This window comes from Nerophis lumbriciformis, linkage group LG17 (genome assembly GCF_033978685.3).
Source record: "Nerophis lumbriciformis linkage group LG17, RoL_Nlum_v2.1, whole genome shotgun sequence".
Lineage (NCBI taxonomy): Eukaryota > Metazoa > Chordata > Actinopteri > Syngnathiformes > Syngnathidae > Nerophis > Nerophis lumbriciformis.
Window position 1 is genome coordinate 6,756,283 of NC_084564.2, and position 25,939 is coordinate 6,782,221.

At 41.5% G+C, this 25,939-nt stretch overlaps 1 protein-coding gene across 3 annotated transcripts; it reads left to right on the forward strand.

Annotated features, from left to right (window-relative positions):
• Nucleotides 1–712: 712 nt before the first annotated feature.
• zc3h4 (zinc finger CCCH-type containing 4) lies at nucleotides 713–19,752 on the forward strand. Of its 3 annotated transcripts, none has more exons than XM_061972325.1 (14): nucleotides 713–1,076; nucleotides 3,739–4,042; nucleotides 4,121–4,228; nucleotides 4,298–4,496; nucleotides 5,899–6,038; nucleotides 8,978–9,056; nucleotides 12,491–12,615; nucleotides 12,732–12,845; nucleotides 12,973–13,084; nucleotides 13,170–13,279; nucleotides 13,352–13,812; nucleotides 16,249–16,496; nucleotides 16,588–16,770; nucleotides 16,840–19,752. In XM_061972325.1, the coding sequence occupies exons 1-14, from the start codon at nucleotides 997–999 to the stop codon at nucleotides 18,474–18,476; spliced, it is 3,900 nt and encodes a 1,299-aa protein (XP_061828309.1). In that variant the 5' UTR covers nucleotides 713–996; the 3' UTR covers nucleotides 18,477–19,752. The 3 variants fall into 3 exon arrangements, with proteins under 3 accessions (XP_061828309.1, XP_061828310.1, XP_061828311.1); XM_061972326.2 differs by having other exon boundaries at nucleotides 714–1,076; nucleotides 16,252–16,496; XM_061972327.2 differs by lacking the exon at nucleotides 713–1,076 and adding an exon at nucleotides 1,169–2,126.
• Nucleotides 19,753–25,939: the final 6,187 nt, after the last annotated feature.

The following is a 25,939-nucleotide window of genomic DNA, read 5'->3' on the forward strand; positions in this document are numbered from 1 at the left end:
ATACTATGTTTTTTTTTCTTCTTTTCTTTACATTACACTGAACCGTAAAGCCATTTTAGCCAGATCAATTTGTATTTGTGATGTATTTTCTTTCATCTTAAAAAAAGCTATAATTATAGGTGTTACAGGAAAAAAAAAATGTTGACGTGCATAAAAATTACGAATACTTTTAACAAATGAATGACTAAAATCTATGAACCGGCCATTTCTAAATCTATTATTACTTTACTTTTTACAAAACATTACAATCGTTGATTTACTAAGCGGGTGCTTTCTATATTAACGTGACCAATTGTATTTATCCCTGAGCGTAGACTTACTAACAATTTCAGGATTTTAGTCCACACAAAACAATCACACAAAATTATTATTTTGGATGATGATCATATTATGTATGTCATTGTTTGGCTGTGGTATTTCGAAATGCCTAACTAAGCTATTCACGTTGTTATATCACAGCGGGAGAAATTGACCTACATTGTTGTGTAACTACGAATATTTTGTTAACAAGCAGTGACATTTTATTTCAGTTTTATTGAATATACGTGATCTGATTAACTGTATTGGGGTATGCATGATTATTAACCGTGTATCGACATGTACTGTGTTGAGCGTCAATTCTGTTTGCCTGTGAGACAAAATAAAGGACGTATTTTTTGCAGTTTCACTCGGTAATGTCCGTGAGAGGCACACAAGAACGTTGCTGTGGTGACGTCACGATCGGAAAAGCCCGGCCCATTTTTTTCGCGATGAAGACAGTCGGCCATTTTAAGTGTTTCAGTCGTCATTTCACATCGCTTCAGTAGGACGGAGAACGTCTGGACTCAATTTCAGCAAATTTCTCTTACAACTGTTATGGAGCACTGCCTACTATGAACTGAAATTCAACTAAATCCAAAACCTAGTAGATCTCTGTGAAGTGACGCATAAGCCAGTAGTTTGCAGTGTCGAGTTTGAATTTTTGGCACCTTCATGTTAGCTAACGGTTAAGAGGAAATGGCGGTGGAAAGCATGACTGTCCATCCAAACTCCCCAACTTCCAACCACGAACACAACAGTCTCCTGACTGACGAAAGGTCGAGTAATTCTACAATCATATTTCAATGAAACTATTTATTTGTCCTGTGCTTTAACACAAAAGCCCGGGATGCATTTTTCCTTTTTTTTTTGTCAGAGGGATTAAATTCGCCTTTTCTGGAAAACGGTAACGAGGTAACGAACTGTCCTGACACGACGACGCCAACTGGGAGGCCAAATAACGTCTGACAATAACGTTTTCCCTTATTTTATTACGTTATCCCACTCGGACGGTTAAGCGACTCAACGCGGAGGGATAATGACGACCAATATGAGAAGGCCCGAACCTCCGAAACGTTATTTTCACTTCAGTCAACTTCGACGAATTTAAGACACGGTCGAACGTTTCGCGTTAACGAACAAACGATTTTATTTGGTGTGTGAGTAGATTTCATTTGGGTGTGGCGAACAAACAACTTTGATAGGCGTGTGCCCTTGTCGGGGCTAACTTAGCCACGTTAGCTCGACGCTAAGCTAACAGCTAACTGCTTTCATAAACATCCTTGACTTTGTCGCGCGTTACGTCGCATACCACGGATTTATCCACGCTGCGCACGTATATTCAAAGTTCTTCAAACATATCTTTACTAACCAATTACGACACAAACGTCTTACTGGAGGATACGGTATTTGCACTATACACTATAATATGATAATTAAAATTTTTGCAGAATTATGGCAATTCCATTTGCCAGTCAAGCACTCTTAAATTCCCAAGATTGGAGTCCTTTCTATAATGTCACCGTTAAAGTTCATTGGAAGGGCATGTTAACTAACTCCTAGCTAGTCTTAAGATTGTGCTGTTTGATTAACACTTCCAAATGGACTAGCCCCAAATATGTACCAAAGTTGTGTAAAATGTCTGCAAAGCATCCCAGAAGTCAAACACCAAGCTGAGTTTCGACCTAACCCCCAGTTGCCAGTTGGCAAATTGCAATGTGTAGTTAAGTCCAATTTCCAACACCCACTAACTCCTCCAGTGACCCCAAGTTGTTAAGGGGAGGACTTTTAATGGTTGTGTTTGCAAAATATGGAGAAAGCCTGTCACAGTAAGTATCCCCCATTTTTAATCGTGGCCCTTCTCTTTGTAGCAGCTATTAGGTTCTGGACACATTCTGGAGTTAATGCCTCTTTTAACCAATGTGCATGGTGTGTCTGGCAGAGAGGAATAATCTTGTGCTCAGTTGACTGTAAAATATATATTTCTGATCATTTGGAGTCGTTAATAACGACACTTGTGTTTACCTTCATTGCTATGAAACATAGCTTCCCCACTGCACCATTTTATTTTAGTCCAGTTGCGTGTTTGTCAAATCATTGACTATTCAGCCCAACTGTCAGTCTCTTGGCAGGGAACAGAAAAGCCAGGTGTTTGCGCTACTTGCAACTTATGAGCTGGTTTTCTTGGCCTGCGGGTGACATGAACATGTAGAGAGGCCCTCAGTTTGTCCATGTGAAGTCCCCCCTTCATAATAGTGTCAAATCCTAGTGCTTTAGCTTGATGTAGTTCTTTGTCATTAGACCAGTGATTCTCAAAATGTGGTAAGGGGCTCCATCTCGTGTTACGCCAAATAATAACTTAATCAAATATTCGAACACAGTATTACTGTTCAAACCGTGTGTAATGTTACAGTGGCCGAACATATTAAATATACTGAATAATAGAATTTCAATGTTGGTCATTATGGTGGTACTTGGAGAGCCAAGTGTTTCCTGAGGTGGTACTTGGTAAAAAAAAAAAAAAAAAAAAGTTTGAGAACTGTTGAATTGACAAATAGGGCAACATGTGTGACAGGTTGGCAAACATGCCTAAAGCTTATAGTTTTGTGTAAGTGAATTGATAAAGTTATGAGCTTTTATGTTATGTCAGGCTTAATTAAATATGCAACTTCCTATTAAAGTTAAAGTACCAATGATTGTCACACACACACACTAGGTGTGGTGAAATTTGTCCTCTGCATTTGACCCATCCCCTTGTTCACCCCCTGGGAGGTGAGGGGAGCAGTGGGCAGCAGCGGTGCCGCGCCCGGGAATCATTTTTGGTGATTCAACCCCCAATTCCAACCCTTGATGCTGAGTGCCAAGCAGGGAGGTAATGGGTCCCATTTTTTATAGTCTTTGGTATGACTCGGCCGGTGTGTCCCTGAGCAAAATACTGAATCCCAAGCTGCACCGTCATTAGGAGGGCAATCAGGTGACAAAGTGTGCTTTGAAGGAAGGGTATTATACAAGTTAAAGGGACATTAAGATCAAAGATGTTGCCATAGAGCATGCTTGTAGCCTTCTGAAGTGTTTTTTGCAGTCACCAAAAGCTGAGTCAAAGCCTCTGTTGTCTGTCCCAGCTTCCTGCAGACAGCGCAGGGGAAAGCAAACTTTGTAATTGTCAATTAGTTGCTAATTTAACCCCTCTGCCCTCTTCCATGCCAGTAGTGTGTGGCTGTCATGTCCCTTCAATCAATAATGAGAAAAATCTAATACGAAATGCTTTGTTTGATAAATAATAGTTGAAGACACAAGACTAGTTGTTAAACTCAATGACTGCAAGTTTATTAATCTACTGTATATCCTGATAGTTTGTTTATTTAACTCTTTGAATTATTGTGCGACATGTTGCTTTAAAAATACACAAATTTAACGTTAATGTCGTTCCTGTCGGTGTAGGCATGAGGATGGCGAGCTGGAGGAGGGCGAATTGGAAGACGATGGGGGAGATGTAGTGACGGGAGGCGACGCGTCCGCCCCAGGAGTAGTAGGAGGTGGCGATGACGTGGTCGACGAAGCAAGCGGAGGTGGGGGCGCGGCAGGGGACGGAGGCGGGGAGCGGCCCGCGCGGAGCAAAGAGCGCCACGCAGGCAGCGAGACGGACGAGGAAAAGTCCCACCGTCGCAAGCGTAAGAGGAAGAAGGAGAGGGAGCGAGAGCGGGAGAAGAGGAGGGCTAAGAAGAAACGCAAATCCAAACACAAAGTAAGAGTCGTCATGACGACCCAAGTTTTTCTAATTGTTAGCGGGTTCCTCCTCACCAACCCAAATTGTCTCCTACAGCGTCACGCGTCGTCCGATGACGACTTCTCGGACCTCAGCGATGACTCCGACTACTCTCCCAGCGAGAAGAGGAAGTACAGAGAGTACAGCCCCCAGTACCCGCCCACCGTAAGTCTCGTAAACGCTGCCGCACTGTCCACCTTCTTCGTCACGTGATTGGTCAACTTGTCTCTCCAGTCGCACGGAGGCTACGGCGGCTCAAAGAAGGGCGGCTACATGAAGATGGACAAGCAGGGCTACGGCGGCTACGACGGTTACGAAGAAGACAACTACGAAGGAGAGGAAGAGGGAGACATGGGGGATGGAGAATACGATGACTACAACAAGGAACTCCACATGTACCGCAAGTCCAAGGAGGGCGGCCGCGGCGGACGAGGTGGGTGCGAGGATCCAAACGTTGTGGGTGGTACTGGTCTGCATTGTAGTGATAGGGCAGCCGCATCAGTGATGTCAACGGCATGGAGTACCGTATTTTCCGCACAATAAGGCGCACCTTCAATGAATGGCATATTTCAAAACTTTGTTCATATATAAGGCGCACCGGATTATAAGGCGCACCTATGCATCCATTAGATGGAGCTGCGCTAAAGGGAATGTCAACAAAACAATCAGATAGATCAGTCAAACTTTATTAATAGATTACAAACCAGCCTTCTGACAACTCTGTTCACTCCCAAAATGAATAAACCGCTGTTTTATTATTTTCCCCGAGGTAATGTCAGTGACGTGGTGTTTTGTTTATCTTTTAACAACAGCAAGGTATAACAGTAGTGCAACATTTCTATCACATAGTGGGAGGTAACTTTTCCCTGATTCAATAAACAGGTAAAAAACAGTGATATTGTGAGGGTAAATCAAACGTTAGTGCAATCACAATATAGTAACACTGGAAATAGTGCAGAGCAATAACAATATATCAGTAACTCAATGTTGCTCAAACGGTAATGTAACAACACACAAAATAAACATGTAAATCTCACTTATGAAGTTATTCCTCATTCACGAATCCTTCGAACTCTTCTTCAGTGTCCGAATTAAACAGTTGGGTGAATACGGCATCCAACATGCCGTCTCGTCGAAGTCGTCAATAATGGAGTCAGTGTCGCTGCTGCTCTATTCCCGTGTTCTACTGCGTGACTGATCGTCTTAAGTTAAAACTCTGCGTCGTAAGCGTGTCTCTTAATAGGAGCCATTTTGGGGTCTTTATATAAACAAACAAATGGAAATCAAAACGGCACGCCTCGCGCAGTCATATATCCCAGCATGCACCGCACGTTTCTTCTTCTACGGGGGCGGCTGCTTAGAAGAAGTTCTTCTTCTACGGGGGAAAATGAAGTTGGCGGCTGCTTACCGTAGTTGCGAGACCTAAACTTTATGAAAATGAAGTTTAGGTTTGTTGTGGCTCAATATTGGTCCAAATATAAGGCGCATCGGATTATAAGGCGCACTGTCAGCTTTTGAGAAAATTGGAGGTTTTTAGGTGCGCCTTATAGTGCGGAAAATACGGTATTATTCGGAGAAAGTTGCGTTGATTCAGTGTGGACGATGGAGAACCGCGGCAGTGAAGCCAACTCGCAGAGGCGACGCTCGCACGGGGAAGGGGAAAGCGAGGCGGAAGTGTCGGCTGTCATGTTGACGTCGGCGCAACGTGAACCTTGAAGTAAAATGGAAGCATTTGTTTGTCCTGCAGCCCGTCGAGTCAAAAACATTTCGAAGTTAGCATGTGAGCTGCACTATTGTTGATGAAGCGATGTGTCTAAGTTGTCTTGTTACTGCAGGGGGCAGAGGTCGCATGAGGAACATGAGAGGCCGTGGAGGAATGAGGGGTGGACGGCGAGGAAGAGGAGGCAGCAGAGGAAGAGGACGAGGTGGAAAGATGGGAGATGATGATGGAGATGGTTATGGGGAGGACATGGACGTGAGTGTTGTCCTAATCTTCCTATTTTGTGATAATTTTCTGGACATTTCCTGCCTGTTTTAATTCTTTTTTACTTCAGCAGTATTTTCCTCTCCCATTTATATATATTTTTAATAGTATTTTCTGTGTAGCACCAAAATAAGTCATTTTAGGTTACATTTCATACAAAACAGGTGTTTGCATTGTGCTTTTAGCAATAAAATTAAACAACTTATAAATCTAATAGGGGTGCAAGGTGATTATTGGACTGATATAACGATTTATGATGTCATACCGATAAATCCGATAACACTAAAACAAATAGCAACGATAACTATTTAAAAAAAACGCTCCAATAAGGTGAGATTATCCATTTTGTGCTGTTAGGGTGAGCAAATCAAGCGCTCATTTTCTCCTACGTGTCTTGCTGTAAACAGGTTCACAATATCATTATTTTATATCGGTCGATATCAATAATTATTGATACTTTCTATGACCTATTGAGAATAAGGACCAAGAGAAAAATATAATAAATGTAAACATTTTGATCTAAAATGTAACCTTTCTCTGATTATAATGCCCTTAGCTATCAAGGCTGTAAAGACATGTCAACACAAGCATGGAAAACAAATGTAAACACAATTCTAAAATCACATTGAACACAATACTACAACAATAACCTCTTAAAATTATTATGGTGCACAAAAAAGAATATGTAAGAAATGCTTAATAAACTGTAACAAAATAGTGCAGTGTGTGAAAATGTAAACAGAAACCTAAGCTGGTGTTGAATTACTGATTACGAGCGTCTTGGTCTGACTCCAGTCAACAACAAACAAACAAACAAAACTGCCATACTGTCGAGGTGACTTTTTATCGACAATTTCTTTGTTCTCTGTATGAATGTAACGTTGTGGACATTTCTTATCACGGTTATTCCGACCAAATTTATCACGGTTATCATTATCGCTGTATTTTTAAATGTGCTCCAAATTTTCAAAAAGTACTTATACTTAAATCTTTTAATCCAGTTTTATCAGAAAAACACAACAAATTCAAAATGATTTCCTTAAAACATACATTTTTGTTGATAAGAACACTGCTTGTGCCTCAAGTAGAAATTGAATGTGCGTATGAAAACAACACAATCATTATAAACAAAGTAATATGGCAGAAACAAAATAATAATATAATTAAGTAAAAGTGAAAATTGTTTAAGTTAGCACCTTATGGACATAGTAAATAAAAACAAATGTAAGAATTTTACAAGATGGCACCTGATGGCCATAAGACGTAATTGCACTTTTTGTCCATGTAAATAAAAATGGTGTAGTCATATATGAGATTATGGCCGAAGTCATAATTAAGATTATTTTTTATTAATAGTGAAATCACAATTATTAAATTAAACGTGACACCGTCATGTAATTTATATTGTCTAATAAAAAGGCTGTAAATAAACGTTATCCATTTATTTAAAGACAAATATGTCTTTTTGTTAATTAATAGTATCAACGTGTCAGTTTTTTGTCATTACATTATGCCTTTATCTCGGTTTTTATATTTTGATAGAAAGGTATTTTTTAAGTTATGTACATGTACTAAATGTATGTCCATGTACATGCTGTATCGGGACAGATCCATTAAGAGTTTGAGCAGCAATATGTCATATGAATTAACTATATACAATAAAACATTAACACAATGCTGTCACATGAATAGTTTTTAAAGTAATACATTTGTGAAATTAACAAACCCACAAAATGTAAAAACATTGTTAACTTTTTGATATCAATATAAAACACAAAGCAGTTTGACTAATGAAGATAACGTCTAATAAACAAGCTTTGTTCTTTAACAACACCATGTGTTGCACAACAGTTTGGCCAACAAAATTAAACAGGAGTGATACCTCTCACATCTAATACCCAATCTTCACAGCCTGCGTTTAATTCGAAGAGATGACAAAACATTTTAGCTAGTATTTATGTTATCAAAATACTGAAAAATTAGCAGCTAACTAAAGAACAAGTGAGCATTCCAGTAAACACACTCAAAACTTTATAAACAAGTTGTGGCAACGTTCTCGACACATCGCCTGATGCATGTTTCCTCACGTTGTTAACTCTGTCAAAGTGGCAGGATGGTGTGTTGAGAAAATAAAAGCAACATAAAATATTTTTCTCCTACACGGTATACTTTTAGCCTGGGACAAATGTGTTTGTTTCTAATATTGTCCAAACCTGTCGTCATTTAATAGCAGCAGTGCGCTCTTGAACGCACCTGAGACTACAAGGAAATGAAGCGAGGGAAAATTAAGTTAAATAAAGCGCTCCGTTTACTCTGAGGGGAACTCCAGAGCAAAGTCTGTGTAGTTCCTTTCCGCCATGTTACAAGCCAAACAACGCTAATGCGCATGCGCCGGCGCTGCTGTCAGTCTTTTCCAGGAAGTAAGCACTGTTGCCTAAAATACATTAATAAATTACGTTTTTTGATTCATATTAATTACGCGTCTGTCGCGATACGTATTGCTATCGTTTCATCTACCAGCCCCGTCATTTCTAAAAATATTATACAAACAACAGCATGCTCTTTCTGTTTACATGGTCGCATGTTTGCAATTCATCATCTGTGATTCTATTTAAATGACACTTTTAATTAGATTTTGATTATTTTTAATGTTTTTGGTTATGAAAGTTTAAAATATAACTGCAAAGGATGAATTGATGCCATCGGCAACGCTGCTTGCATGCGTGTGTTTTATGATCACTGATCATCCACAGCCTTCACACAAACACATACGTGCATGTGTGCACCCCGTATGTAACCGTAGAGGAGCGATCGCATTATTGTGTCCATATTCAAAAGCCACTCCGCCAACTGCAACTCCAAAGCTGAACACTTTGTTTGGACATATCTCGTACTCTGGATGGAATGATATTGTTAATGTTTTTCTGCAGTTTGATGACGACTTTGACAACATGGGTGACGACGACTATGATGACTATCAGTACAAGAAGTCCAAAGACAGAGGAAGAGGTAAATCAAACCTGTTTTATACTCCTTTTTTTATTACTATCTTTTAAAGCCAAATCACAGTTTTATATGTTTTTGATATATGGTAAACATTCAGAGGATTTACATAGTTAATTAAAACAGTTCTAGTAATTAGATAAAGGGGCTTTTTGGGAAACTTGCTCATAGTTAAATTTTTCAAAGCAAAAAAATATAACAAAAACAGCGCTGGCTCGCTTTAACCATTAGTAGTTTAACGGAACACATTTGTTTTACAGTTGTCTATATTTTTCAGATTTGTCAAGTTTATGTAATATTTTTTACTGGCCCAAATAAAATGCTTGTTGTTTACGGCGGTCATACTCCCTGTCTCGTCCACACGTATGCGCAGGGAGCACGCGCACATATACAAAAGAAGTCCAAGAGAAGCAACAAACAATTTGTCGTCATGTTGTTATGGTACAATATACATTTGATGATAGCTAACGCTTGCTATCCAAATTGCTATTAGCTAACAACACCCGAAGCTAATGCGCATGCACCTGTTACGTACGTACGTAGTGTATGTCATTATGTCCTCAAAGCCATAAGAGGGCCTGATATACTGTGTAGAATACATTGGAAAGTTAGCACCCTCTAGGCATCTGTATAAATGTTGCAAACAGACCCTTTAAGTCATGTGAAAACCATAGATTTATATCACGTTAGTGTTGCTTTCTGTTATGCGAGAGATGCGCGTTAGTCTCTTTTTAAAATGTGTTTATTTAATTTTTGACATACACAATCCATAAATACACATGTCAAATGTTCTCTCTCCCCCCCAAACAAATAACCCACAAACTTAATCTCTTTCTTGTTTTGACATGTCATTTTCTTCTGTGTGCGGGGAGCAGGCTTGGGGCGGGGTTTGGTGGTAGCAGGGGTGTCATTCTTGTTTGGTTTTGGTTCAAAGTGTGGCGCATTATTAGTAAGAGTGTTAAAGTTGTTTTATATGGTCACCGTCAGTGTAACCTGTCTGGGTGTTGACCAAGTATGCCTTGCTGTCAAGTACGTGAGCAAGCAGAACATGTATATTGTATAACAATTGTTGGACTGGCACTCTGTCAATACAGATTGTAGAGGGCGCCGAATGTTGTACGATCATAGCACGCCCTTATTATAACTACCGTATTTTCCGCACTATAAGGCGCACCGGATTATTAGCCGCACCTTCAATGAATTACATATTTCATAACTTTGTCCACCAATAAGCCGCCCCGGACTATAAGCCACGCCTACGCTGCGCTAAAGGGAATGTCAAAAAAACAGTCAGATAGGTCAGTCAAACTTTAATAATATATTAAAAACCAGCGTTCTAACAACTCTGTTCACTCCCAAAATGTACGCAAATGTGCAATCACAAACATAGTAAAATTCAAAATAGTGCAGAGCAATAGCAACATAATGTTGCTCGAACGTTAATGTCACAACACACAAAATAAACATAGCGCTCACTTTCTGAAGTTATTCTTCATTCGTAAATCCTTCGTCTTCGGTGTCCGAAGTGAAAAGTTGGGCAAATTTACGATCCACTGGCAGATGTTGGCGTCGTCTGGCGCTGCCTCCTCGTCTTAGTGAAGGTGTGTTCGCCTTCTGTCTTCCATTGTTCCCACGCAGTTAGCAGTCTAGCTTCGAATGCCCTGTTGACACCAATATCTAGCGGCTGGAGGTCTTTTGTCAATCCACCCGGAATGACGGCGAGTATTGAATTAAGCGCGTAAGCGTGTCTCTCAATGTGCTGTTATGAGCTAGCAAATATAACAACTACACTACCCAGCATGCAACGATAGTTACGAGCATGCGCGGTAGCCCTGAGAAGTTCCCACGCAGTTAGCAGTCTAGCTTCGAATGCCCTGTTGACACCAATATCTAGCGGCTGGAGGTCTTTTGTCAATCCACCCGGAATGACGGCGAGTATTGAATTAAGCGCGTAAGCGTGTCTCTCAATGTGCTGTTATGAGCTAGCAAATATAACAACTACACTACCCAGCATGCAACGATAGTTACGAGCATGCGCGGTAGCCCTGAGAAGCGATGTTGTATGCTGGGAGTTCGAATGTGGTTATGAGCACGCTATGAGAAAACGTTGAGAACTCAGTTAACACGCCTCGTCTGCATTATTTATAATTAGACAGACAACACACTTAATAGGAGCCATTTTGGGGTCTTTACATAAACACACAAATGGAAATGAAACGTCACATATCCCAGCATGCACCGCGCGCTTCTTCTACGGGGAAAAAAGATGGCGGCTGTTTACCGTAGTTGCGAGACCTAAACTTTATGAAAATGAATCTTAATATTTATCCATATATAAAGCGCACCGGGTTATAAGGCGCACTGTCAGCTTTTGAGAAAGTTTGTGGTTTTTAGGTGCGCCTTATAGTGCGGAAAATACGGTATAAGGGTGAAAATCGGTGAATATTAATCTCGGGAGTTATCTGCGAGAGGCACTGAAATCCGGAAGTCTCACGGGACAATTGGGGGGTTCAGCAAGTAAGCAGCTGAGCCGCATCAGAGTGATCAAAGAGCCGCGGGTTGCCGACCCCTGACTTAGAGGGTTCGGTTCAATCTTTTTGCCAATTACCAAAGACAAGGTATTAAAAATTTTGCATAGATAATTTTTTGCAGATACATTTTCAAGCTACTTTCTGACCGTCTCTTCAGGGTGAAGTGAATTATATTTATATAGCGCTTTTCTCTAGTGTCTCAAAGCGCTTTTACATAGTGAAACCCAATATCTAAGTTCCATTTAAACCAGTGTGGGTGGCACTGGGAGCAGGTGGGTAAAGTGTCTTGCCCAAGGACACAACGTCAGTGACTAGGATGGCGGAAGCGGGGATCGAACCTGCAACCCTCAAGTTTGTGGCACGGCCACTCTACCAACTGAGCTAAAGCGCCCTTTTGGACGCACCGTTTTGTGGCTGAACAATACGCTACTTTGTATTAGAAATGACAACAATGGAGGATGCATATGCATGTACGAGCTAGTCTGTTCCACAACAAGAGGATAGAGGAAAAAGAAGGAGCTTATTGATCACGCCGTCGGACTCGCACAAAGCACTTTGGGTAAATTTCAACCTTTATATGACGCTGACGTCACCCATGGGAAAAACATCACAAGAGGGGAACATTTCAAACAGCTCGTTTCAAGGAAGTATGAAGGAAGGCAAGATTATGCTTTTGCAAAATAGGTCTCCTTTAAGAGAATACACCTCTTGAGCACAGTGGAGACTTAAACTAGGATGGAGCCACACATTTTTTTACCATAGGGATTTGCTGTTTTGTAGACCCTTTGAATATTCTTGTTAGGAAAACTATGAAATCTGTGGTGGAAAAAATACTTGAAATCCTGTTTTACATCTGAATACTGTGGAAGTTTCTTCTATTTAAGACTATTGAAACTGTTTGCGGTCCAGGCGGCAGAGGCGGTCGAGGGAGAGGCCGAGGCAAAGGACGCATGATGAGGGGCAAAATGAGGAGCAGAGGGAGAGGACGGGGTGACATGGGCGATGATGACAACAATGGAGACATGGACAACGGAGTATGATCTCTATCTACTTCACTCGCACATCATCTTTATTTATTACTCTGAAATGACAACAAATGTCTAATCTCTTTCTTGTTTTGACATGTCATTTTCTTCTGTGTGCGTTTCAGGATGGAGGAGGGGATGGTGGACAAGGAATGGGCAAGAGGAATCAGCATGACAAGTACCAGGACAAGAAAGGGAAAGCCATCTGCAAGTACTACATTGAAGGCAGATGCACCTGGGTAAGATAAAAACATCTAACGCTTTTAATATAATGTTATGTTTTATCATTACATACGGTTGCCAGCTTTGGCACAAAAGTCCAGTCCACAAAAAGCAGATTTATTGTATTCCTTCTTCAACCACTAGGGGGACCATTGCAACTTCAGTCATGACATTGAGTTGCCCAAGAAGAAAGAGCTGTGCAAGTTTTACATCACTGGATACTGTGCTAAAGCCGACCACTGCCCTTACATGCATGATATCCTTTATTGATGCCTTACAAGCAACGTTTTTGATGAAAAACGTTTCATAAACTTTGTGTTTCCCCTTAACGCAAACTTTACGTGAATTTCCCTGCAAGCTGTTCCACACCACAGGAAAATGTGTCAACGGTGACGAATGCATGTTCTCCCATGATAACCTAAATGAAGACACCCAGGAGCTGCTGAGCAAGGTAACGCCCACTCACTCACGAGCAGACGATTACATTTCATGGAACCTAATCACTTCATGTTGTTATCTTTAGATGCTGGCAGAGGACGCAGAGGCTGGAGCGGAGGACGAGAAGGAAGTGGAGGAGCTGAAGAAGCAAGGAATTAACCCTCTCCCTAAACCTCCACCTGGTGTCGGCCTCCTCCCCACTCCTCCTCGCGCGGTGCCTGTCGACGGGAACGGCGGAGCGGGAGATTTTGGAGGCCCTGCGGCCGGTGACTTTGGGGGTGCCCCTGCTGCCAATCAAGTGTCCACCGCCCCCATGGCTCCATCCCAGCCTGGATCGGCTCCTAACCCCTGCATGGGTGGTCCACCTGTACAAAACCCTGAAGGAGCTTCTTACCAAGGAGTGCCCCTAAATCCCAATGGGCCTCCGCAACACATGGGCCCTTCTCCTGCTGGTGGTGGTGGAGGCGGCGGCGGGAAGAAGATCCCCTCCCTCTTTGAGATCAAAGTGCAGCCGACAGGACAACTCGCTCAAAAACTTGCTGTCAGGTGAGTCCACGCTCATTAAGTTGCTTCATCTTGACTATTTGTTTTGATAGGGGTCTCCCTAACTTCTTCTTCACTTCCCATTCAATACCGATATTGCAGCCTTGAGTATTGGCTGATATTTATCCGATAGGATGTCGGCTCAAATCATACATACTTTTATTTTTTTGTAGTGTGGAATGTTAGGAAAGTTTCATCAAGCAAAATTAATCAGAACAATGGAAAGTATGAAAAACACCAACCTATTTGTTTTAAGTTTTAAACCAAACATCCACATCTTGGCTTTGAGTTGTAAATGACAAAGCAAATTGTGTTATCTAATAATGTATTTCATTGATAGTGATGCAACGATATCAAAATATCACGGTACGATATTATTGGGGTATATAAAAAAATAAAAGACTTTAAAATGCCATAGTGTGTAAAATGAAGTAGTAGGAATGTTTATGATAACGGGTGTACAGTGCGACAAATTTACTCGCAAATGCGACTAAAAATAGACTGTGCGACTTGAAAAAAAACCTGTCGCACATCTGCGAATAGGGATTTCAACCCTTTCATCGCATTGTGTTCCTAAAAGAAATCCATCCAAATTTGATCCAACCTAGAGTAAAATGTCTGCCCACCTGTATAACATGTTTGAAATACTCTCATAACCGGCATAACCAAACGGCAATTATTGACGTGGAAGTGATCACTCAGTGCGTGCTCAAAGCTGTATCCCTTCCTCATGCGCCATGCATAGAGGGGAGCACCGCTCCTCCTAGTTTACACACTTGGACTCTCAGCCTTCCCATCACAGAAGAAACACGGTCCTAGTTAGAGGAACTGGTCAGTAAAACACAACGTTCTTCTCACCACCTTAAAACTTGACACAAACTGCACTGCGCTGCGCTAGTAACTACAAAGGTCGGAGGGAAAATGGAACAACAAATCAATGATATAGAAGTGACAAACTTGCTGTTCAAACAATACCCAGTTTGTTGACAAGATCATACAGCCATGGAAGCACATTCAGCCTATTTATTAAGCACAGGTAACATAAACCAGTGAAAGATTCAAAAGAGCTGCCGTCAGAGCTGACAAACTACCGCTGCTAGCCTGCTCAGCAAACAAAACAGCTTTAACTAAACTCGCTGACGTCACGAGGCAACAGGCACCGCCTTTTTAAAGGGACACACGCACACTGAAACTTACTCAATTGCATTATGCCAGTTATTTGAAAGTTTTGTTTAAGTAATGCAATATTTACTTTCTCTGTTGCTGCTGATGTTTAAACATGTCCTCTTAAACCAGGGCACTTTATTTCACATGTTGTTCTTTTATGTTTTTATTAGCTGAAAATCTAAGCATAGCTAAATGTTTCTTTAAAGAAGATTGGAAAAAATTTTGACTTATATTATTTTCAAGGCTTTTTCTTTTTTCTTAGCTCAGACCACCTTTTAAGTTGGGATTTTGTTATACAAAACCTACTTTTCTTACTTGTTGGTACCTGTTTTTGTGTATTTGGGATCCCCATCAGTCCCAAAAATTTGAAATCAAGGCATGGTGAAACTATTTAGTTACATCAACGGATATTTCCATTTATGGGTTAGTTTATAGGCCAAACTATATCGATATATGAGTTTTGATCCATATCGCCCAGCCCTACAATTGTGTTAGTGACAGTTTTAGCACAGTTTAGGGATTTTCTCTTTGTGTGAGCGTTGCAGGAGGCCTTATCATGGCATTGTGTCTATATATATGAGCGCCCATATATGTTGTTTAAGTGTTATTAACGAAATTGTGATATTTTACACATTTCATATTGCTACTAATTTTTTTCTGTGCTACAAAAAAATGTATGTGCTACACTTTTTTTTTATTTAGTAGCACCGGTGCTACTAGGGAAAAAGCTAAGCGTACACCGTGATATAAACACATTTACTGTAATTGAACACAGATATAATGCTAAAATGACGTTGAGCTTAGCTGGCTTCATCTTTTCCAGGTGATGGTAGCTTATTAAGTTGCTTCGGCGAGTAGCAGTTGCTTTTCCTCGGCACCATATGTCTTGAACGTGTCTGTTTTGACTTGGAACACTCTAGATGAACGTGGCGCGTTTTATTACCTTGCCACACTTCGCCACGGTTTATTTGTCCGTTTGTTAGCCACATAACTTTAAAAAGTTATAAACAGATTTTTTTTAAATAAATTCCTATATCTACTACGAAGTGAAACACATTTTACTTTCTCTTTTTCTCCACGCCCCCACATGGCGAACCCGTGCTGCGCCAATAGTGAAATGATGTCATTTTTACGAGATGAGACGGCCAGTACGAAATGAGTTGCATGCCAAAAACACTCTTGATAGGAGAGGAGACACTGCTTTATTCAAAACTGAGACAGACCAGAACCTCTAACAATGACGGAGTTACCAACTGCTGTACTTTCTCCTAGAAGCCAGACACCCAGTAGCAACCAGGCAGCGACCCCCGCACCTGGGGCTCCCCCGCCCTGCTTCCCCACCCCGCCAGGAATGATGTCCCCTGACATGCAGAACCAGGGGCCACCCATGATGGGAGGATTTGCATCTGGGGATTGCCCTCCACATGGGGGCGCTATGCCTCCTCAGGGTGGAGGGAACTACTTCAACAATTTCTTCAATCAGCAGGAGGGTATCAAGATGGAAGGAGTGGTGGAAGAAGGTGAGAAAGTGTTCCAATAATTCATAGTGACAATGACGTTTCATTTTCTGAGGTCTGACGTCTCTGTCCCTCACACCCAACAAACTTTTAGGAAGCAAATTTAGCAACCAAGAAGATGCTGCTAATGGAGCCAACCAAGGAGGAATATCTGTCTCGGACCTCCTGCCTCCAGCACAGCGCGTCCTCTTCATGAGGATCCAACAGAAGCAGCAGGAGAAGGATCGAGCTCGCCGCATGGCGGATGGAGGCGCAGACAAAAGCAGAGACATAGAAGGTAAATGTTGACATGTCCGCCGTCTTTTCGGCCATTTTTGAAAACCACTCATTAGTGTTTGTTGTGCAGGTGACTCAGGGAACTGGTATTCCAGTGAAGATGAGGATGGTGGCGGCAGCGTGACATCCATCCTGAAGACCCTCCGACAGCAGACCCAGGCTCCTCAAAAGTCGGAAGCTCCAAGTGACCCCCGCCTCCAGAAGGCGTCCCTTGGTAACCCTCCGGCTCGCCCCGCAGACCCCCGCTTGGCTCGCGACCCACGTCTGGCCCGTGCTGCCGAGTCGGCTCAAGCCGCTGACTCCACCCACCTCACACCCCCTTTGTCTTCGTCGGGGCCACCGGCAGATCCTCGGTTAGCTCGTCTGGCTGCTGCCTCTGCAGGCTCCGCCCCCCACCCGACTATCGGTTCCAAACAAGAAGCACCTCTGGTCTACAAACCACCGCCTCTCACAGCGCCAGCAGAGGAAGAGGAGACCGAGCGAGTTCTTCGGGACAAGCCGGTACCGATTCCACTGGACCCCCTCATGGGCATGGCTCTGAGAGACCCTCGCTCACAGCTGCAGCAGTTCAGCCACATCAAGAAGGACATTGTTCTCCACATGCCGGGTTTCTCCAAAACCATCACTTGGTCCCCAGAGGACCTCCTTCCTCTTCCCCTCCCCAAACAGGACCTCCTACCACTTCCACCAGGTATTCCTCCAGTACCTTCCCTTGACCCGCGTCTGTCCCGCAGCCAACCGCAGCTCCACTCACAATCCCCCCCTGTATTGCCCACTTCCTCCTCGGACCCCCCTCCCCCCTCGTCGTCCTCCCTCCCAGACTTTGAGCTGTTGTCTCGTATACTGAAGACTGTCAATTCTAGTCCTTCTCAGTCCTCCTCACCTCCCCTCCCGGTCCCCCCTCTGGCACTGCTGGGACAACCTCCTCCTGCTCCCCCCGTACCCGCAGAAAAGCTAGTTGATCCCCGCATGGCACGTAAATTAGCTGTAGACCCTCGCCTTCAGCCGCAGAAGTCGGCCCTTAAACAGCCTTCTGAACCTGCCCCCCCTCCTCCTGTAACCTCTGCAGTGTCCACATCCAGTCCCCCCCCACAGACTATTGCCCCCTATGACCCAAGGCTCCTCTCATCTGGTGGAGCAGGGCGCAGTGTTGCACCTGGACCACCAGGGGGAGCCAATGTACTGAGCAACATCAGTCTGTATGACCCAAGGACTAACAAACCAGGAAGCCCTGGTACCGCCGGTGGCCCCAACAACTCTCCCAACTCGGCCAGCACAGAGTCCCGACTCGGGGACTCCGTAGGTAGTAAACCCAAATCCAAGGAGCCCTTGTTTGTTCGTAAGTCTGCGTTGGACCAGCCTGAGCCAGAAAAAAGCGGAGAGCAAGGCACTGACAGGTATAACAGCTATAACAGACCCCGACCTAAACCTGCCCCCTCGCCCAACTCTACCGCCCAGGGAGGACCCGCCAGTGGTCAAGGTGCTCCCGGAGCCCCCGCAGACCAGGCTCCCGCGGGCGTCCACAACCTCCCGGTGTCAACTCTATTTGGCGTTGTGAAGCAGACGAGCAAGTCCGGCGGCACAGGCAGCCCGTTCGGAGGCAACAGCCCGGCCCAGGCGGAGCAGAGCACCGCCGAGATGGACAACGGTTCATTGAAGGACGTTTTCAAAGGCTTCGACCCCACGGCTTCGCCCTTTTGCCAGTGACCCGCATGTCTCTGTGGGCAGAGGACATGTGACTGGACTACATGTTGTTGATCCAACATGCACACACACCCGGGTGTGAAAGACCTCGGAGATGTGGGAAAGTGAAAAGTCTATTTTAATCAGTTATTGTATACACTTCTAACAGCACAACTTGCGTTTTAGCATCAGGTCATTACCTCACACGTCTCACTTCCACAGTTTAGATTTTATTTTGGAGAATCGTCAAACTGTTGGCCTCATGTCAGTACTTTTGGAAACCCCAATCTTTACTATCATATGACTTCAATGATTAGTTACTGTTAGTCACTCTTTACTTTATATATCTAAATCTTCATTTCCTTTTTTTAATATTTATTTTTCTACTTCCATGCACTGTCCATGAATGCTAAATATTTTAATGTTTGTCACATCAGCAGTTTACGTGTCATTCCTCCATGTCAGTGCTTTCCAAAGAAGGCTCCAACAACTGACCTTTCATCTTTCTTTCCCTCAAACCCCCAACCTTCATCCTACTTACCCATTTGGTCTGTAGCTGAGAAAGGAAACCTTTTTGTTTATTTTCCTCACCAAGGATCGTCACAGGTGCTTAGTTGAGCTGGCTGAGGTCTGACAGGAGCGTCCACACCTCAGCTTTCAGCCACTTTTATTCCTGTTACTCCGAGTGGAAATCATTTTGTCTGCGGCGTTTTCGCTGGCAGTGTGACAATCACAAACTTAGTTTTACCGCCGCTGAGCAGCAAGAACACAATTATATCTGGCTGTCTCTCAATTGGTGCACTTCTATACTTAGCGTTTTGAGTGCACAAGTGAATGGACTTTACACTCAACATGCTAAGTATGGAAGTGCGCTAAGTGAGACACAGCATCTGTGGCGGCTTGGAGCAAACCGTTCACGTAAGCGGCGCTCTGGAATGACCTGCAGCAGACAGGGCTTTGTAAAAAAAAAAAAGAAGGTAATTTTAATTTATTTTTATACTCTATACTTCTATACTTGCCATTTGTAAAAATGTTGTAATTGTTCAGATGCATTGGCATCAGCAGGGGAGAGAGGAAAAGTTTTCTTTTTGTTCTGTCGTTCAAACAAAAGGCGGAGTCTCAGGCGTGTCAACCATGTTGTTGTTGATTTCTTTTTCTTTTTTCCATGCTTTGTAAATCTGCTTCATGGCTTTCTTTTGCAATAATATCAGTTTGACCAGTTTGTGTATGGAGGGGTGGACTTTTCTAACTGTACACTGTAGGTGAGTATTTAAATAAAGATATAAATAATTCCAACAGATTCAACACAGATTGTTTTACTCTTTAATGCATGTGGTATTTGATTCGCAGTGAGGTGTGCTCCAGTTGTTTAAAAAGTATTGTTTTCCAAAGATATCTTTATGGTTTTAGTTGACCAATGGTATTATGTGATCACCCTATTTAGCCAAGTACAAAATCATCTTTGGTCAACTGGCGTCCGACTACAGAAACATCATGGCTCCAGAGGATGTGCTGATGCTGAGGTTAACAATGTCAACTTCTCTAAACATCTTGTGTTGTGTACTTCATTGGTGTCATGACCACAGGCGAGGACGCTTGCCTGTGGTTGGCTGACTTTGCCTTTGGATCTTTTGTCTCCAGCAGCGTGCGGCTTGTTTCCTCTTACTCGCTGTGATCCCTCACTTGACACTTCCTGTTCTCCTCCCATCCTGCCACGCTGGCTCCAGTGGGACTGGTGAGTATTCATCCTGCACCTCAGAGATTTCCTCCCTTATGGAAATTGCTATACTGTAGATGCACCCACTGGCCACCACAGCAGGTACCTTTGGGCACTATCTGAGAGGAGCTAAAAAGCCAAACGCCTTTGTAGTGTAAATATAACATGGAAGGAATTTTCTCAGATGACCACTATGTATCCCACTTGGTAGCCTCCTATTATATTTTAATTAATATCAAATTACATATACCAAAAAGTCTGCCTTTGCAAAGATAATGTTCAGGTAATAATTTAAAGTCATTGTATTTTGCATCTTTCTCGTCGTTTCCCACAGGACTGGGAAAAAGGTTATGACGTTGTCCAATTAGCATCATTGGCTATTGCATATACATCTAATTTCTAAGAAGGCTTTACATTTTTTTTTCTGTGTTTGCTGATTTTAATGGTGGTTTTTTTCGTTCCTACAATGTGCCACGGTCCTCAAATAGCACCCGGACTGCACGTTGCACATGACGAAAGAGTTTGGCCAGGCCCTCTCGCTAGTCATAGACTGAGGTGCACGCTGCCACACCTCACACATGCCCTGTACTTGTGGAGGTGCACTGCATGTCAACTAATACTTTACCTTTAGTGACCACATGTATTTAAATACATAGTAAGTAGTAAATGCATGACGCAAGAAAGACTTTTCTGTATTGTACAGAAGGGTCTGTACCAAAAAAATCTAAATACATTTAACGTTATACTTACACTCGTAGTATGGAGAGGGGTCTAAATACTCTCAAGTATTTTAATAAAGTCACTAAGTTGGCAACACTGATCCCTCCTGCTATGTTTTCTTATTCTCTGGCAGACAAGGTGCGTATGGGCTGGGTTTAGAAGCGCAGACATGATGCATGCCTAACAGGTTATAACAATTCCAGATGTGGCGATCCAAATCTATATATCTGATTTATTTATTTATTAAAACCCAAATTTATTTGTGGTGATCCAAATCTATAATTTGTGCCGATTCAAATCTGTATTTGTGGCGGTCCAAATCTACATTTGTGAAAATCCAAATGTATTTATGGCCATACAAATCTAAATTTGGCGATCCAAATTTAAATATGTGGTGATCCAAATTTATATTTGTGCCGATCCAAATCTTCATTTGTGGCAATCAAAATCTACAGTACATCCAGAAAGTATTCTCAGCGCTTCACTTTTTCCACATTCTGTTACAGCCTTATTCCAAACTGGATTGAAATAATTTTTGTCCCCAAAATTCCACTTATGTATGTACTTAGGAATACTTATGTGCAGGGGATATCTTAGCGTTTTATCTTTAATATCAATCAATCAATCAATCAATGTTTATTTATATAGCCCTAAATCACAAGTGTCTCAAAGGGCTGCACAAGCCACAACGACATCCTCGGTACAAAGCCCAATACAATACATTTGCAAACATTTCTTAAAAAAAAAAAGACAAAACGTTTTTACATTGTCATTATACGGTATTGTGTGTAGAATTTTGAGGACAAAAATGTATTAATGTTTGGAATAAGGCTGTAACATAACAAAATGTAGAAAAAGTGAAGCGTTGTGAATACCTCCCGAAGTTCATATGCACTGTAAATGTGCCGATCTAAATCTTTGTTTGTGACGATCCAAATCAATAGCTGCGGCAATCCCCATTTATTTGTGGCAATTAAAATTTTTATTTGTGGCAATTAAAATTTTTATTTGTGGTAATCCAAATATATATTTGTGGTGATCCAAATATATATTTGTGGCAATTCAAATTTTTATTTGTGGTAATCCAAATCTATTTGTGGCAATCCAAGTTTATACTTGTGGCAATCTAATTCAATTTGTTGCGATCCAAATCAAAACTTGTGGCAATCCAAATGTATTTGTGGCGATATGCACCAGTAAATGAATGTATGGGAAACTCATTCTGAGAGTTTCTTCACTTGCTCGTTTGATTACTTTCTCAGGTAAATCAACTCATGGGCGTCTGTGCTGAATTTAGAGCTAAATGGACGCATATGTCCGCCTGCTACATCTTCGATTAATAATCTCCTTAGCCGAGGCTACCTGTCGGGTGTGTACATATATTTAGAACGTGTGATCCTCTTAAGACCTTTGCTAGGGATTTGGCGATTGATGACGGAACTCCCTGCTCGCGGCCTTGCGGGGGGAGTCAGGTGATCTGGTGTATAAATTCCATTTAGGGAGTGGGTCATGTGATCCAGGAAGGTAGTTCTACTTTTCTGGGTTGTTCATTTACACCACAAGTGATTGACTTTCTAATACAAACGCAGCGTGACTCCTGAAGCTGCTCACCTCCGAGGAATCTGAGGTGTTGGCAGTGTGTGGCTTCTCAAAGCAGCCAAATCTCACTTCTTTTCGCGTGTCGTCATCGTAAACATTGTGCCTTTTTCTCCGCAGTTGAACCATATTTAATCTGCTTTGACTTTGTTGTCATTGTTAAGACAGACAACTTCCTGAGCACAATGAGTTTCTCAGAACATTGTAGCATGGCTTAAGGCACTGCAGTGCACCATTGGATTGGGAATGGTGTCTTCTTGTGTCTCCACTACATTTGTCGCACTGCAAAGTTAAATGTGTTCAGTTTATGTTTTGTTTTTACACATTTTTGCAGTGCATTAGAGCTGCTGCCTACAATACTTTTTTTCGTCTGTGCAGGAACTGTAGAGTTCCTCCTAAGTTGGCGGGCAATTTCAGTTTGGGAACCCACCAACGGAGTGTAAAAATGGAGGCTGAAATGGAATTTACAGCTTATCTCTTGCCACCAGGCACAAGAAGAAGAGTTGTGTTAAATACTGCATCATGCTGTGTCTGTCAATCAAAACTGAGCATTACATCATTGTGTACCTAATGAAGTGGCCAGTGAGTGTTTAGTGGTTGCCTCTGGGAGAGGGTTAACAGAGAACATGTCTGTTGATTGTGGCCTGTAGCGCAGTGACATCAGTTTGTTGGCATGTGTGTGCATGTGTGTGTAAATGCATGCCTATATACTGTATCTGACACACATAATTGAGTTTAGGAAGACAAAAAGCTTTTTTAACAATCTTAGGCTTCACATTCTCAAGTCATAAAAAAGTCAAAATGTCACTTCTTTTTCTGCTACTTTGAAGACAACTGTTAGAGTTTAGAGGGAGGACTGCAGTTCAGCGGAGGATTACGTCAACATTTTATTGCCGGACAAAGCAAGACACTGAATGTTCTGTTAAGGTTAAAAGGAGCATGTTTTCTAGAAAGTCATGCATTGGTTGGTTGACAGATGTTTGGTTAGAAACTTACTCTCCAACTGTTCTTGTCAATCAGTGCTTCTCAAATAGTGGGGCAATACCGGGAAATATGCTTTATCAATATCATGCAGTTGCATGCTTTAAAAACGTGCTCATTGTAGCCACTAATCCTGACCTCCTCGTTTTGATTAAAAGGATCAGCACAAATCGTATTGTTCTTTTTTTTTTGTAGGTTAGTGTATTATATATCGTGCTCCTGAGTAAATGTTGCTGATTAATTGAATTTGTCATTTATTGAGATTATTTAATTAAATGTTTCAGTATTAAATGGCTCAAGTCGGTCAAAACCATTTTGTTTGATTAAGGAAAACTTTTTTTTTAATTTCAGGTTAATTGATACACTTTAAATTTGTTAAAGACTAAAACAGTGTTCTTTTTTTTTCATTTCATTTATTTATTTATTTCAGGCAATGACATAAATAATTACAAAGTTGACAACACATAATATAAATTAATACAGTGCAAAAGGTAATGCATAGTATGTAATGCATGATTGTCCAGTTTTGCCTGAAAGGATTATAATACAAATGTTGTATCATAGTGGCATTACCACAGGTAACAATAATTATTACACTGTCACAATCATTTGTATCAACAATGTAGGAATAACGAATATACCAACAATGGTAATAGACAACATAGCAATAATGGTAATAGACAACATAACAATAATGGTAAGGAAACATTGAGCACATGATAACACTTTGAGACAGAGTACAGCAGCAGGTCAAATTAAAGACCCTCATCTCTATATTTGAACCAGACCCCATGTTTGTATAATAGTTTAAATCGATTAATAGTTTGGCATTGCTTGTGTTGTAAGTCCAGTTTGTTCCATAGTTATACTCCGCATACAGACACACAATTGAGCTCTCGGCAATAAGAAATATCCAAAGCCTCTCAAGTTATGAGCCTGCACTCATCTTATAAAAAAACGTTGTAGATTAGGCGGCAATAATTTGTTATTAATGTATTATATTTAACAAGGTCATCAAATTTGAGCAACTTTGATTGCATAAACAGATTATGAGTATGTTCTAAATAACCAATGTTGTGAATGATCTGCACTGCTCTTTTCTGTAATATGATCAGAGGATGAATTGTGTTGTGGTAAGTATTCCCCATACTTCAACACAGTATGTAAGGTATGGGAGTACCAAGTTGCAGTATAGAGTACGGAGTGCATTTTCATTGAGGTATAGTTTTGCTTTGTTTATAATTTGTAAATGTATTCTCATTTACGATTTCAATTTGGGTACCATGAATACTTATATTCTGTTCAGACGTTAATAAAGTTGTTTCCATATGAGTTGGGAAATTGTGTTAGATGTAAATATAAATGGAATACAATGATTTGCAAATTCTTTCCAACCCATATTCAATTGAATGCACTACAAAGACAAGATATTTGATGTTCAAACTCATAAACTTTATTTTCTTTTGCAAATAATTAACTTAGAATTTCATAGCTGCAACACGTGCCAAAGTAGTTGGGAAAGGGCATGTTCACCACTGTGTTACATGGCCTTTCCTTTTAACAACACTCAGTAAACGTTTGGGAACTGAGGAGACACATTTTTTAAGCTTCTCAGGTGGAATTCTTTCCCATTCTTGCTTGGTGATCAGTCTTTTTTTGGTGGTCAAGTTTTCGGTACATCACTTGTCAATAGTGCACACATAATAGGCTGTATACAGTACAGGCCAAACGTTTGGACACACCTTCTCATTCAATGTGTTTTCTTTATTTTCTTGACTATTTACATTGTAGATTGTCACTGAAGGCATCAAAACTATGAATAAACACATGTGGAGTTATGTACATAACAAAAAAAGGTGAAATAACTGAAAAAATGTTTTATATTCTAGTTTCTTCAAAATAGCCACCTTTTGCTCTGATTACTGTTTTGCAGACTCTTGGCATTATCTCGATGAGCTTCAAAAGGTAGTCACCTGAAAGGGTTTTCACTTCACAGGTGTCATAGTTTTGATGCCTTCAGTGACAATCTACAATGTAAATAGTCATGAAAATAAAGAAAACGCATTGAATGAGAAGGTGTGTCCAAACTTTTGGCCTGTACTGTATATAAATTCATACTGTAACAACCAGCTATGTTAATGTTTTGTGGTCGTGCGGTTTGGATTTGAGGTCAGTTTTTCCCATGTTTGCAAACACACTGTCCGTGCCTGAAAAATGATTGGCGGAGAATGAGGAAATGTTTTTGTGTGTCCTGGGAAGCGCAGACTCACGGAGATGAAAGTGTGTGCACGGGAGGTAAAGCCTGTTGGAATTGTGCCGTTTGTTATCATAAGATTGGTAATCAAAGTTAAAAATAGCGTCTGAGTATGTGTGATTTCTTCTGGGCCCTACAATATATTACTTTAATTTGTTTTCCAGTACAAAAAACAATTTCCAAGGTGTGGCGGTAATAAAAATGCCATGTCAGCGCACC